Source organism: Rousettus aegyptiacus, unplaced genomic scaffold, assembly GCF_014176215.1.
Source record: "Rousettus aegyptiacus isolate mRouAeg1 unplaced genomic scaffold, mRouAeg1.p scaffold_m13_p_7, whole genome shotgun sequence".
Taxonomy (NCBI): domain Eukaryota; kingdom Metazoa; phylum Chordata; class Mammalia; order Chiroptera; family Pteropodidae; genus Rousettus; species Rousettus aegyptiacus.
In genome coordinates this window covers 59,096,990-59,112,428 of record NW_023416310.1, presented here as the reverse complement: position 1 = coordinate 59,112,428, position 15,439 = coordinate 59,096,990, and the positions used below count along the sequence as shown (strand labels likewise).

Here is a 15,439-nt window from a genome sequence, read left to right as displayed (position 1 = left end):
GGTAATGGAAATGGGAGACACTTGGGAACTACAAGCCTATGATGATGTTAGGAAGCCACAAAAATCAGCACCGAGATGTACGTAAGGGATCGGAGCGGGAGGGAGCTGTCAAAGTGGGCTTCTGTTCTAAACATAGCACCTAGGAAAATGACAGGGTCAGGGCAGCCACAAGAAGGTGTGCTTTGGTTGGAATTCATTCAGTTGCAAGTGACAGAAATCCAGCTCAAAAGTGGCTTAAGCAAAGGCAGGGTTATAATGGCTCGCTCATATATGTAGGCACTGCTTAATCCGTGGACTAGGTCAGGTGTCATCATTAGGACTCTCTCTTTCCTCCCCCTTCTTCACCCCAGCCCACTTCCTTTTCCTCCTTCTCCTCCTCTTTCTCCCTCCCCATTCCACTCCCCCCACACATCCTCTTTCCTTTCTCCCCTTCTCTTACTTATGCTCCAGCAGGCCTTCTTCACATGGCAGGAAAGGTGTCCACTGAAATCCCAGGGTCTGCATCTTCAAGGTTCAGCATCAAAAGGAAGAGATAACTTCCCCTCTCCTTCAGTATCTATATCTATATGCAAAATCTCAGGTTAGAAGCTCAGTGGTGCTGCTCAGTTATGTGCCTGCCCTGAACTAATCAGCTCCAGGGGTGAACTATTCTGATTGGCCAGCCTAGACCACATGGCCTGTTGGGGACATGGTGCAGGGTCAGTAGCTGGTTCTCTTCAAGGATCACATGGACTAGGGATAAAGAGTTTCTCCAAAGGAAGGGGTGCTGGCTGACCAGCACCATATGTCCATCACAGAGGTGCTTTGTGGGAGGGGTAGAAGAGATAAAAAAAATATTCTCTTTTACAAGATTCCTTATAGATATAATTGTGTTTGAATCCTTTCAGTGATGGGGTGCCTTCTTCATAGGACACCCAGTGCTCTGTTGGACAACTTAGACTAGTAAAAAGCCCTTCTCTATGTTTAGCTGATACCTTCCTCCCATAACTTTAATTCATTTTAGTTTTTCCCCTAATAACAAGGCAACACAAATACACTCTTCCAATGTGTTATTTAACCTTAGAGATTTCAATGGCTTCATGCCTCTGAGGAGATGACATATTTTCATCTTTCATTTTACAGAAGACATAACTCATGTTGACTGAGGTGATGTCGCTTGCCTGGGTTCCTGCACCCCCAGAGACAGGCTCTACTTACTACCTGTCTTGATCCATTGACTCTGCTCTCATCCAGCACTTGACATATAGAACACATGAGGAACTGTTGAATGAACAAATGGTGCTCCGAGTCGCTCACTTTGATGCCTTTCCAGCATGAAGGCCATGTTTAACATGGTGACACTTCTCTCATATTGAGGGCCTTCATTGGCCTCTGATTGATAATAAATATTGTGTATCAATTAGAGTTCCTTGTTGCAAACAACAGAAACTGACTCCAGCTGATTTAACCAAAAAAGGAACTAATTAAATAAGGCTACAGCACAGACTCACCACCCCAATCAAGCCTCGGGCTGGTCTGGTGACAGTCAAACCCTCTGCTCAGACATCATCTGGGGGCCCCAGACTCTGGGAGCTCCTGCTGCTGCCGGCTCTGCCATTCTCCACCACCTGCTCCTGCATCTGGAACTTCATGATGTTGGATCTGCCACCTTCATTCCACCTCTCGGGGCATGGAGACTAGGGGGCAGATGTCAGCTAGCTGGGCCTGAGTCACATCTCCACACCCTAGATGGAAAAACAAATATCTGACTTTTACCAAGTGGAGAATCACCCAAATTGAAAAAGGAGTTCAGACTTTGGGCAGCCAAAACGCTGACGTATAGCTACCTACCCTGTCTCCTCTGAGCTTCCTTTTCTTTGGACAGACATGCTCTCTTCCTTTATCCTACATTCATGGAAGAGGCCTCTAGATCCTTTACCAACCTGTCATTAATATTTGCTCCTAGAATTGAAAGTAATTCTGTAAATGGGGTCTGACAAGCCCAAGGTACAATGAGATTATTTCTTTCCATATCCTGACCCTTAGCTTCCATTAATGTATCATAAAATTTCATTACTTTTCTAGGCAGCCATACTACATTGACTCATGTTGACTGATTCCCAAGATCTTTTCATATGAAAGGTTGTTAAGCCAGGTCTTCTCAATCGTTGACTTATATGATTAACTTATTGAACACGTGCAAATTTAACTGAGTAATATAAAACTGTATTTGTAATACTTCAACTATTTAGTTCACACCCTTAAGTTCCTTTATACTGTAGTACATTTTACTTGGCTACTTCAACCAGAAATTGCAAACGAGTGGCCCCGTGGGCCAATTTGGCCACACATTCATTTTATTTGGCTAATATGGTGTTTTTGGAGAACTGAATTGGTTGCCAATTGTTAAACATTAGGAGATTTTACATGAATAGCAGGCCTTCCAACTTCTCTTGAAAAGTAGAAAGTTCTGGCAGTACTGGGCCTTCACATCCTCAGGGCAGTGTGTGATTGGCTGAGGCCGAGTAGTGGTTACCCCTTTGAGAGGTGCAGGCACAGCTCGCTGCAGCCCCACCATGCTCCATCTAGCCCTGCTTCATTCACTTCCATGCCCTGCCCAGCCTGTCTGTGTTGTGGGAGTGGGTTCAGGTAGGGGCTAAAGAGCAAGAATAGAAATGGAGGAGGTAAGAGAAAGGTGGGTTTCAGTAGCCTTGTGTTTGCTCTTGTGTGGCTCTAGTTGTGCATAATAGAGAGGGAAAGGAAGGACGGAGGGATGGTTCTGGGGCCCCGGGGTGGGCATCTGCTATTCTATTGGCCCCATGTGTGACTTGTTCTGGAAACTCTCATTTCTCCTTCTGTGTGACTCCTGAGGGTGCTGCCAGGTTTCAGATGATCCTGCTCCCGCGGCTAACACACACTGGTCTAGAGAGAGAGACCATCTGGGCCAAGCTAGGTTGACAGCGTTTTAAATTTCCAGCCTGTGACAATGTCAGAGGAGTGCCTTTTATTAGTGTCTAGAGCCATGGATGAAATGCTTCTGGAGCTTTGATCATGTCTTATCATGTAGGCTGGGAAGTAGAGGCAGCTGGTGCAAGAGAGGGACGGAGCATGTCATCACTTAGAGCATGGCAAGGAGGACACACTGGGGCTGTCTTCAGTAATCTGGCCTAGCTCCCAGCCAGGAGTTCTGATTCATTTTGCTCCTTTGAAAACTTAGTTAAGTTGATTTCCGTTGTTCACAACCAAAAGTACCCAGGACATGTCATCACAGTCAGCCCGGCTCTCTGCCAGCCCTCCCAGGGTCTGAGGGCTCCCCCTTCAGGCTCCCCCTTGCGTCCTGTGTCCATGCCACTTGCTTTTGGGTCAAACATTCTGGGTCCTTTTGAAAATTCCCCTTTGTTGTTTCTGAGCCAGGGTGGAAGAGTAAAAAGAGGATAATGCGAAAGCATTTCTGTGCACTAGGAGGTGCATCCCCTCACTCTGGCACTCCTGGGAAGTCTGCTCCCAGGTTCGGGTTCACCAGGCAGCTTGGGGATGCCTTCCACTTCACAGTTACCAGTGCTGGTGTTTATACATGTCGAAGCAGGTCGGGAAGGTCTTTTGCTGTCATCAGTAGCAAAGTTTTCAGGAACTGGCAGCCCGATATGAGCTTGGGAGACCTGGAAATGAGATGCTAAGATTTGTGTGTTCGAATCAGCGTTAGGTGATGGATTATTCTGAGACCATTGTTCATTAACTTAACAAACGTTTGTTGAGAACCTACTATGTACCATCCACTGCCAGAGGCACAGGGGATAATCATAGTGCAAAAATGTGTAGCTTATAGGGAGCTTATATTCTAACGGAATATAACCTTTTCTATGCGTTAGGTTCTAGATATACAAAATCTAACAAAATTCAGCCTCAATGATTTCATAACTATAAGTCCCACTTTCCTCATATGTACAATGAGGTTAAAATAATTAAATCATAGGACCGTTTAGAGGATTATATAAAATAATGCATAGGCACATTCTTGGCATTTAAGCCTCGGCAAATATTACTTTCCCCCTGAAAAGTTAAAAAAAAAGTTACACTCAACTTCACAAACCACCAGTTAAACTGCTAGACGGGCCCTGAACGCCTCTTCTGACTTTGGCCCTGGCAACAGCAAACTACCTGGCGTCGTTGTAACACGCAGCCGGTGGACCACACGGTTTGTGCTGGGCGCGTGTGGGAACCCGGCATGCTGGGAACACAAAGCGGCCACGAGGGGGCAGCGCACTGCAGGGAATCTTTGCAGTCGACCCCAGCCCACCGCCAAACTTCCCGGCTGCTCCCGGTCCTCCGTACGTACTTCCGTTCCTCTGACGCTCGCAGAAGCGTTGGCGTCGGGAAGAAGAGGCCGAATTCTCCCCTCCTCTGCGCCTCCCGAGGAAAAATTGCAGCGGGGTTCACGAGACGGCGGCGCAGTGGGTGCTGGAGTCCCCAGCACTGCGCCAGCCAGGGCGCGGCGCGGAGCCGGTGCCCTGCGCGAGGCCGCGGGTCTGGCGGGCAGCGGCGCGAGCCTCCGACCTCGACTCCGGAGAGGGCGGGCAGCCGCTGGGTGGAACCAGAGCCGGCCCCGGGAGCCTCCGCCAACCCCAGCGCCTCCCCCTCCTGTTTCGCGGGGCGACCCCGCACCCACATCCACAGCTCCGGGGCTGTCACTTCTGTGCGCCGCCTGGAAAGGGGACTGGACCGTAAGCGCTCCGGGGAGTTGTCGAGGAGGATGCCCGGGTGTTGGCTATGTCCCCACGCTGCTCGCCAGCGCTGGCAAGGAAGACAGTCAGGATAACACCGCCCAAACTTCCCTTTGCGGCAGCGTGGGGAGGAAACATCCCGGTCTGAGGCTCACGGAGAGTGGACGGGAGGACTTGGGACGCCTGGAGGGGCCCGGGCCCAGCCTGCGCAGGAGGGCACGCTCAGAGTTCTTGGGAGCACTGAAGGTGCCTTAAGGGGCAGGACTAGTCGCCCGCGTGCTCCTGGGCGAAGGGAGGTCCAGCCGGCGCGGCGGCTCCATCCCTGCGCCCCTCAGGTACTGTGACCTTCGCGCTTCCCTCACACGTGCTCGCGGCGGAGGAAGAGGAAGGTCTGGCTGGACCGGCTGTGGCCAGCGACTCTTAGGCGGGCCCAGGGCGCATGGAGGCGCCTCGCGGGCGGTGCGGCTCAGCAGCAGTGCGGGGGAGCGCTCAAGTTGCTCCTTAGGCTCCCTGGGGATCCCACCGGCTGCTCTCCGCGCTTCCTGCTGAGGTGCTCTTGGCCGCGGGCGGCTATTTCCAGCACAAAGCCGCAGAAGTGTCGTGCCCCGCGGAGTCCCTGCACTCCTGCGTGGGGTATACCCTAGGCGTCACAGGTGTAGCCGGCATTCGCGCGCGCTGCGCTCTGAAGAACTGGTGGGCTCTGTTGGCGGAGAGTTGGCTCTCGGGGCTCGGAACTCTGGTCCCCGCCACGCAGGCCGGTCGGCGCGCCACTTTGCACCGCCGCGGTCGGGGTGAGGAAAGTCTTGGCGGAGCCTGGCTTTCCGTCGGCCACCCAGGAGCCATCCTGATGCCCGCTCTCCGCGGCGGGCCCCGCTCCGGCCCCGGGACTTAGGCAGCTGCGCGCGGCCGCCACTGGCGCCTCCCCCATGCTGCTCGGAGCGTCCTGGCTGTGCGCGTCCAAGGCGGCCGCCGCTGCTGCGCAGAGCGAGGGCGACGACGACAAGCCAGGCGAGCGGTGGCGGCGGCGCGAGGCGGTCACGGCCGCGGCAGCTGGCGAGGACATGGACGAGTCGTCGCTGTTGGACCTTCTGGAGTGTTCCGTGTGCCTGGAGCGCCTGGACACCACGGCGAAGGTGCTGCCGTGTCAGCATACCTTCTGTCGCCGCTGTCTAGAGAGCATCGTGTGCTCGCGCCACGAGCTGCGCTGTCCCGAGTGCCGCATCCTGGTGGGCTGCGGCGTGGACGAGCTGCCCGCCAACATCCTGCTGGTGCGCCTGCTGGACGGCATCCGCCAGCGGCCCCGCGTTGGTGCCAGCCCTGGCGGCAGCCCACCCGCGCGCCCTGGCCCGGGCTCGGGGGCAGCCTCCGAGCTCTCGGGTGGCGGGGGTAGCGTGGTGAGCAGCGCAGCAGGCAGCGTACCCTGCTCCCCGGGCTTCCCCTTGGCGGCAGGCAGCGCCACTGCCAGTCTGCGGGAACTGGCTACCAGCAGGAGCGTGCCCCTTTCAAAGGTGGGTGTACTTAGCGGCATCAAGGTGTGTGTGTGCGCGCGCGCGCGTGTATGTGTGTGTGTGGGGGTGGGAGGGAGGCACGCATGGGGTTAGGGGGCAGTGATGAGGGGCAGGGGAGACCAGAGGTGAGTCCTCAATGGCCTTTGCCTTACTCTTTCTCCAACTTGCATCCCTCCAAGGACTCCTTCAAGTCCCACTTGCCAACTTTTGGACACTATGTTCCCCCATCCCACTTCCTTGCCTCTGAACTTTTCATCTGCACCTGCATTCCAGTCATTCTGTCCCCTGGAATCCCTTTTCCCACCACCTGCACTTGCTCTGTGGCGGCATGTAGTCCCAGGGAACCTTGCCACCTGTTCATAAGTGTGGCATCACCCCATCCTCCCACTGGGCAAGCACGTCTTCCTATCCCTGGCTCACCTTCAGTATCCTCTGCTGGATGGGGGCTGTCCCCCCACCTTTTTATGCTAGGCCTTGCCATATCCCCGGGAACAATCTTTCCCTGGACTATTCCTCTGCATACCTTGGCCCACCTGGATAAAGTTAGTGCTTAATGTTTCCAGGTTCTGGTCCCTAGGAAGACTGGGCTTCCTCCTTATGTGTCTGGTGATGGAGGATTGTACAGAGGAAAGTGTGTGATGAGTTTGGAAGAACAAAAATTACAAACTTTAACAAGAGGGAAAAAGTTAGCCTGGAGACAACAGAAATGTTTGGCTTAGCCTTTCTTGGACTGGGTCTTTCAGGAAGCCCTGGTCCTCTCCTGGAGTCTTACAGGGTTGCGTTCCCACTTGTGTCTTTGAGGTTTTGTTTTTTTGTTTTTTGTTTTTTGTTTTTTTTTCTTCCCTGTATGTGTGTGCACAACTTTATTTTACAGCCCCTGCTGTTTCTATTTCAGTCAAAGACCTTATCTTGAGGGTTTTAGTTATTTGGTTTCAGAAGCTACTTAGAACATGTAATTTCACACCCTCTGCTACCTTGTAAACTGATGTGGGGAGAAGGATAGCCCATGGGATGCTGGTTTAAGTCAGAAGGTACTCATGTTTTATATTTTCTTTATATGTAGAAAAGCCCACTTAAAAGAGGAAAAAATACATTGTCAATCTATTGCAATTATTCATTTTAGAGAACACAACCGTATTCTTTTATTTCTGATCATTTGGGGAACTGGTGGTGCATACACCACTTAAATAATCCTTCCAATATGTATAATACTGAGATGCTGGGAAAATTCTACCATCTGAATTACTCAGTACTGCAGCATCTCTGAGGTTAGGAACTTAGACCCTTGGATGTTGAGCTTTAGAGTTCAATGTCATATTTTGCCCAACTGGGTTTTTTTTTTCCCCCCCTGTGGATCAGGAAGAATGGGAAGTCAAGAATGGTCAAGGCATATTCATACTTGGAATCGCCGCTCGAGGGGAATTAAATTTTTCTTTGGTTTTGATTGTGATTAATTCCAGTTACAAGTATTGTTACAGTTATTCAAACATTTCCTTCCTGTCCTTGCTGTTTTTATGTAAGGTATTATAATTAAAGGTCAGAAAAGTAAATGATTTTAGAATGATGTTTCTAGTAGCACGTTAGGACATTTTTCCCGCCAGCTTAATTGAAGTACAATAGACAATTCGTTGTTCATATTTACACTGTACAATTCAAGAGGTTTTTTTTTCAATTATCATCAGCATACGATAATATTATTAGTTTCGATTGTACAGCATAGTGATTAGATATCTATATAACTCTCGAAGTGGTCACCTCACTAAATCATGTTAGAACATTTTGATGACCATGTATTTATAGATGTCTTTCCAGTACATCTTATGGGAATTGTGTTTGATCAGGAGATTAGGAGGTAACCTCAGCTTTTGAACCTCTGGTGATATTTGTAGCATTTTAAAAAAATGTACAAAGGGATTGAATTTTATAACTTTAAGGATAGTTGAATGACTTTCCCTATTAGGCACATGTAGCTGTCAGATTATGGTTATGGCTTTCTGAGATATTCTTTGTTGTAACTAAGTGATCTTCAATTCTTCCTTCTTCAGAGGCCCACCTTATAAGGACTAAGTTTGGGTTCTAGGAAGAGTCTGAATTAAATCTGATCTTATATTTGATTGTCTTCAGAGGGGAAAAAGTAGTAGAGGTTTTAATATCAACCAGTTTTTTATTCACTGATTTTTAATAGTCAGTGGAAGTCTTCCTGGGCAACCAGAAGCCCAGCAGAGAGTATAGTACCATTAAGCAAGCCTATAAATTTGGCAGGCCGACTTAAGCTGAAAATTACTTCCAAATAGGTGTTTGGAATTACTTTGATCCCTCATAGCAAAGCTAAATGCTGGGTGTTGCTGCATGTTGTTTAATAGATGTTATTATTCAGCAAATACCATATGTGGCTTAGTAGCAGGTGACTGTAAATATAAGACAGCCCTCTTTTTTCCCAGTGAGAAGCTCCTTAAATCTTTTGGGCCAATTAGGATATGTAAACTTTTTAAGTATGTAGATAAATAAATATTTGCTTAGGTTGTCTACTAATTTAGTTACAGTTAGATATTGGGACCGTATGAATGTATTAATTCCTGTTTGGCTCATGAAACAATTTTTTTCTACACTCTTCACTGGCATCTTTTTCATTAGGGTTTGGGTTATCACTGAGTCACTTGGAATCCTCTAACCTGGTTAGCAGAGCCTGTTAGCTCTGATTTCACCTGAGCCATTTGAGATGAGGTGTATTTTGAGTCAGTTGAATATGCTGCTCTAGGAAATTTTATACTGAGCTACAAGTACCCACTGCCTGAGGTTAGGACTTTTTGGTCTCTTCACTTGCTGGTTGGCAAATACTTGTTATAATATGTTACTTTTTAAAATGATCTTTAAAAAGTCCCGTTTTAATAGCACTATCCAACCATTGCAATTGCTAACTGTGTGCTGTTTCTCAGCCAAACTTGCTTGTTTTTTGTTTTTAGTTTTGCAAAGCGACCTTTTTAATACCCCTAACTAGCATTGATTAAAGTGTTGTAGGGGAAGGGATCTTTCTAAAAGGGTTTTGCAGTTCCAAATTGAGTAATTCAGAGTACTTCTTAATATGCTTTAATAAGGAGTCTAATATAAGAAAATTCTAATTTTTTTCTGAGTAAATTTTTGTTGTTGTTGAAAATTCCTTCCCTTACATTTGGGCATACACAGAAATTACTATGTACCTCCCCTGTGCCAGGCACCATTCTAGATGAACTGGAAGGGTGTGGATTCTTTTTACGTAGCTGACATTGGGGGTTGGCAGCCATTCTGCTCCCTGCTCTCAGGAAGTTCCCGTGGGCACTGAATTGGTAGTAGTCTAGGACTTTATGAAGGTTTGGAGGAAGGACATTTTCACAGATTAAAGAACTATAGCAAGCTTGGGTAATAATTTCGATGATATAAAATATAGGCATTCGAGCCTAATTAGTCTGTGTGTTGGATCTTGTAGTGCTCCAGGATGTGTTTAAATTGGAAATGTCTCTATCTCTCAGCCACTATGACTGAGACCCAGTAATGGGAAAAGTCAAATAAATTGGGAGGATCTTACAAATGGTTTTTAATAAACATTTTATTTATAAACACACATACATATGTATTTATTCACCAGTTTCTGGATGCATGGCTAAGGACTTTTCTTTGAGTTCCAAGTTGCTGTTCTGGTTTAAACCACAACTACAATTTATGATTTTCTATTTGTTTCTTTCAAATGGTGTGAGAACTAAGAGAATGTCAAAAAATTCTGAGTGGAGCACCTTCTAGATTTTAAATAATTTCCCTGTCAATGTATTATGTTTTTGTTCATGCCTAAATTCACAGTTTTAAAACAGTCTGTCTTTGGTGAGTCTTTCCTAAGTAGTCACTGTGGTTTTCCAAGGAGCGACCTTTTTTTCCTCTCAGACTTATTTGGTTTGCATAATATTTAATTGAAGTTTGTATTTGCTTTTATAAGGACCCTTGCATAAACATGCTTGGGAATCAAGACAATGGATTTCTGGTAAGCACAGGCCTCCCCGGGCAGGATTGACAACTTGGACAGGCTTCTGTGGAGGTCTTGTGAAGGAAGTGGAGTGTTGGCTGGTCCAACTGGTCAGCTAGCAGGAGGTCATTGCAGAGAGCGCCCACCGTATCTGAAGCAAGTCAGTGTGTCCTTTAGTCGTCAACGGTTGAGCAGCTTACGCTTGAGATTTTCTATTTTAACCATTCCTGAGTGCCTACTATGTGCTCGGCGCTTTGACATATATCGCCTTATAAAAAGGTCACCATAATCCTGCGAAGTGGGTGACATTATTACTACTTTAAGACCCTTAGAGATTAACATATGGATTAAGCGGCAAAGTCAGAGAACCAGGAAGTGACTGGGTCAGGAGATATTCTCAGGCTCCATTTCCCCTGCCCTTTCTTTTCTGCTTGGCTGTGTCTGCTGTTTTGTTGTTGTCGTTTGGTCCTGGATGTAATAAGGACTTCAGAGTAAAAGGCCCAGTACCTGGAAACCCTCACAAAAAGCTGGGCAGCTCACAAGACATCAGACAACTGGTTGACTTGTCACTGTGATGACAAGGGCAGACACCAGCCTTTGGAGACATGAGAGATGAGTCACAGCAAAATTCTTTTTAGACCTGCTTTCAAAAGGCCCCCTTGGATATGGAAACAGCACCCCGAAGACTTAAAACAGCATTGTGTTTCAGTATGTGGCAATGAGTGAATAATCTAAAGTTACAATTTATTGAATACCTGCTGTGTGCCAGGTATTCACTGGGTGCCTACTGTGTGCCAAAGGTTGAGTCAGGTGATTTAAGTGTATCTCATCAATTTCTTACTACAGCTCAGCCAGGTAGCTAGTTACATAGGTGCAGATGCTGAGGTTTTCTTGCTCAGGGGCATATAATAGGTGTACACTTGATAGATAAACTTTGGATAGACTGCCTGGCTGGCTTTGTGGTTACTGGAGTCCTCTCACTCTATAACAAACCCAGTTAATTAGAGACCAAGTTCCCAAACTTACGCAGCACTGATTCCTTGGATATAGTCTGTCCCATGACTGCAGATACTCTTCTGGTTTTAGGCTGCTGTATTGTAAACCCAGGCATGGGTCTCAGAGCTCTGTGGATCTGAGGAAGGAACATCATATCTGTTATGGCCTTGAGGGCAAGTCAGAGGGAGCCGTATGCAGATGACATGAGCAGTCCATATGGAGTACAAGTGGGCTGGGATGCTTCTCCAGGTGGCCCCTTTCTGTCTTTAGGAATGTGCACTCATCTGTCTATCCCTCTGCTCTGCCACCATGTGAGTCTCACCCTTAGTTCCATCCACTGGGTCTCAAGTTCCACGCAGTGGCCTCAGGCATCATATCCTCATGAAGACACTCACGAGCAGAGAATGGGTTTTGGCTGTGGCCTACTACCTCCCCTGTGCACATGGTTGCAGACAGAGAAGGTCGTTGGGCTTTAAGGAGTTTTGTGAGGAAAGAGGGCAAGGGGTGGGGGACTTGGTGGGTCGCCAAGAATGGCACAGGGGTTGGGAGTCTCAGCACAGGTAGGTTCGATTTGGAGTTCCTCGCTCCCTCACAATGTGCTCCTGGGCAAAAGGTTAGCTTTTCTGAGCCTTCTTATCAGTGCTTGTTATGGGATCCCACCTGCTTTATGAGACCTTACAGGTAATGTGTGGGCAGTGCTGTGCACACTTAACTGGCTGTTGTTTCAGTGCCTGTTACTAATGCAAAAATCTTGAAATCACCAGTGAGGCACACTTCACGGAGCCCACTTTACTGGTAGTGGATTCATTTCTATCCTTAATTAAGGGTGTGTGTGCGTGTGTGTGTGTGTGTGTGTGTGTGTGTGTGTGTGTAATCTGATACCATGCTTTGCCTTTAGATTCAAAATCGGCCTCTGTTATTGTGACCAGATTGTTGAACATTAATGGGCATCTAAGCCAAGTGCTTGAATCTTGTTCGTTTTACCTTTTAAATTTCTTCTAAGTTTTATCTCTCTTATTTGATCCTTACAAGCTTTATTAAAGTGAAAAAAAAAGTTCAAACTATAACTTGTTTTAAAAAGGAGGCAGCGGAGAATAACCGTGCTTGGTTGCTGATACGGTTGGTTGGAAGCTCTCCTGAAAGCAAAGCATACCTTAATCTGTAGGACACAGCAGTTCATCTACAACTGCTTAGATTAGACTGCTTAGTGCGGTTGAGCTGAACAGAATTATATCCAATTGTCCCTTCATTCTGGCTTTCGAGAGCCCAGTTGCTTGCTGGAGCATGATGAAATTGGGTCTCAATTATGCATTTGTTTCAAGTGTGTATTTCAGTTTAGTCTGCATTTACTCTCTATTTTTCGCAATTAACACACTTTTTTTGAGGTACATTTTTGAAATAAAACATCAGAAGGATTTAGTTAAGGGGAAATGCTCTTTATTGCATCACATGAAGAGGCCAAGGTCACTTTTTTTATCAGATTTGCCTTGCTTGGAAGATCTTCAGATTAGATAAATTAGAAGTGCATGCTTGATGTGTATCCTATTGAAATTCTAATTAACCTTAAAAGACTAGGGTGTCAAACTGAAGGTGTTGGCAGTGGTGAATAGCTAAAAAATAGTGCTAGCACACCATAATGTGGGGCTCCCTTTTCCCATTGAATGAAGTTAGAATTGAAAAGCGTAGCACAGTTTGGATTCTACTTACAGATTGCTGCCATCTTTACATTTGATTTTGGCTCTTGATGGCTTATAGATTATTTAGAGATGCAGTGGTCCTCTGGGAGATCTGAAAGAGCAACTGAGAGGAGGGGCTTGGTCAGTTGTGTCTCCTGTCTGCCACACGTGTTTATATTTTTAACTGGTAATGATGGTCATCTGCAAACACGAAGATATTATATTTGCATTTCTGCTTCGTAGAATGTGTGCATAACGCTCATGTGAATTTAATGCTCACGAGTTTAAATGAATTAGGATTCAGTTCAGTAGAAGTGGTGAGAGACTGAGCATGGTGACACTAGGAGTGGAGGCAGCGATCTGGAGCTGCGAGCTCTGAGAATCTGAGAGCAAGTCCTGCACAGCGTGGAGGGAGACGCCCGGGAGCACCAGGGGTCACGGTGAGGCTGTCACACAGTAGTTCGAGAAATAGGGTAGTGACACATTCCTCTCTTCTGCTTCACTGAACACCTTGTTGAGTACCTACTATGTACCAGGCACTAAAACAGGTACTTGGGATAAAAATGGTATCAGTCTTTAGAAAATGGCCTGACAATTGCTTGCCAACTTGCCAGCAAATAGGGCATCAAGCTCATTTTAAAACAGTATTGAAGTCCTGGCAACAACAGTCATTGTGCATTCTTTGACAATTAAATTCTCAAGCCTTCATTTCTCCTACACACAAAATTGAAGCACCACCAGCTTATTCCCACATGTATTTTTAGAAATTTCTGTATAAGAAATAAATATGTACTATTTATGAGCAAACCTTTGGATTCCTTAACTCTTGATAATCATATTCTAAATTCTGTATAACTTAAAAATTATACCTATGCCCCTTCCCAAGCTTGGCTAATGGTAATTAAAGCTAGATGTGCTTGTGCAAAAAGGTGAGGCACTCAGAGCGTCAAGAGTGGTGTGGGCACACAGCCTGTGCTAATTTATTATCCCTTAAAACATGACCAATATGACTTGCCTTATCTACATGATGCCTGTGGGTTAATTTTGTCACTAGTGGTGATTGGCTGACCAAGTTTGTGGTCTGCACGTGTGCAGAATGAAAGGCAGATGCACCTGAAGAAAGGACGTCTCTCTTTGCTGAGTAGCAGTGCTCTTGTGCCTACTATGGCTGTGGTTCTTATGGACTTGAGAATTTATCTAGTGTCTGTGTCAGACACAGTAAGCTGTGGCATATGTTCTGTGATGGCAATTTTCCTGGAGTTAAGTCGTTGCCCCAAACATCTCAAAAGAGGTGATAGATCTTGGATTCTGAGGAAGACTTGTCACCCTGTGTCGGACCTCATGGTAGAGAACCCACTTGGCACATATCAGTAGCCTCTTCAGCAATGGTGTGTAGCTCTTCACTTTCCAATCAGCGCTTCACTGAAGACATTGTGCCTTTACCCAGTGTGTGATACCTGGAGCTGTGTGGATGAGGGCCCAGCCAGCAGGGCAGCACTGTCGCTGTTTGGTGTGTGTGCTTTGTGTTCCTAGCCTTGTGGAGGCCATTTGTCTCAGATACAGCTGCTCTAAAGAAACGGAGTGCTTTATTGACCAGAGATAGTGACTCATAAAATGTTGAAATGGTGCCCACTTAACTCATATGACAAGGCTGGGGTGAAGAGTACAGGCCAGCAGAAGGCCTTCCATTTAGAGCTGGGCCGCCTCCCTCCCACCTCCAGCCCAGTGCAGCCCGAAGGCCTCTCTGAGAGGCAAGCTCCTCTGTCCCAGTGTGAGCTGCCAGCCCCCTAATGCTCTTGCCCTTTGTGAACCATAATTGTTTAAGATCCGTTTACACTCTGATATCCTTCTGTTTTCACCAAACTTCAGCAATATCTTGCATTTTTTAATTTAGGTATTATGGGAAATAGATTTTTTTCCCTTTCAGCATATGTATTCTACACTAGGTAACAGCTGGTCTGTGATGTGTGGTTGATACTAATTGTAGCATTTCCTCTGTGTCTCCAAACTGATCAATACATCAACTTTAACCAGCCAGCACCTACAGTCTGGGTACCAGTTTTCCACTTAATGCTTCCTTTGCCACAACCTCCCTCATGGGCTCAGAAGCTCTTCTGTAACCCATCTGGGGTTGTTTATTCATCTATCTGAACAATCTCTAAAATACTCCTGACAGCCAAGACCCCCTGTAGGTGTTCCCAGGCGCTGAGTGGATATCAAATGCCTCCCCCCACCTCAAGATGCCTACTGGGTTGATGTGGGCGGCTTGCATTGTCCATATAGAAGGGATTAGTTTATACCAGCTGGTGATCCAGGTCCCAGTGGACCCATCCAGGTGAAAAGATGTCAGTCACCAACTCAACCCACCTAAGCCTAAATATTTGCACAGCCTCCCTTTTTGTCTCTCCTCCGTGAGTTTTCTGATTCCATTTTCATTTCCTCACTCTGTTTTCAATGTTCTTTCTTCACTGTTCCCTTCTGTGGGCTGTGTGTTTTCCTAACAATTACTGCTTTGTTGGCCCTTTAAAGTTTGGATCATATGGCTTCCAGGAGGCAACAGTTAGTCAT

General features: G+C 46.7%; 1 protein-coding gene and 1 long non-coding RNA gene across 4 annotated transcripts in view; one reads left to right on the top strand and one right to left on the bottom strand.

Annotated features, from left to right (window-relative positions):
- Positions 1 to 430: 430 nt before the first annotated feature.
- On the bottom strand, positions 431 to 4,372 carry LOC118605230. The gene is made up of 3 exons (XR_004952018.1): positions 4,316 to 4,372; positions 1,491 to 1,724; positions 431 to 562 (listed from the first exon to the last, which is right to left on the bottom strand). It is a non-coding gene; the product is annotated as an uncharacterized LOC118605230 (long non-coding RNA).
- Positions 4,288 to 15,439, top strand: part of SH3RF3 (SH3 domain containing ring finger 3) — a 351,737-nt gene continuing 340,585 nt past the window's right edge. Inside the window, exon 1 of one of the 3 annotated variants that reach the window (XR_004952017.1) lies at positions 4,288 to 6,208. Coding sequence is in view for 2 of the 3 variants with exons in the window: in XM_016162959.2 (XP_016018445.2) it covers positions 5,627 to 6,208 (582 nt within the window). In the remaining variant the exon portion in view is untranslated. The remainder of the gene's footprint in view (positions 6,209 to 15,439) is intronic. The other 2 variants (XM_016162959.2, XM_016162958.2) reach the window with 2 other exon arrangements.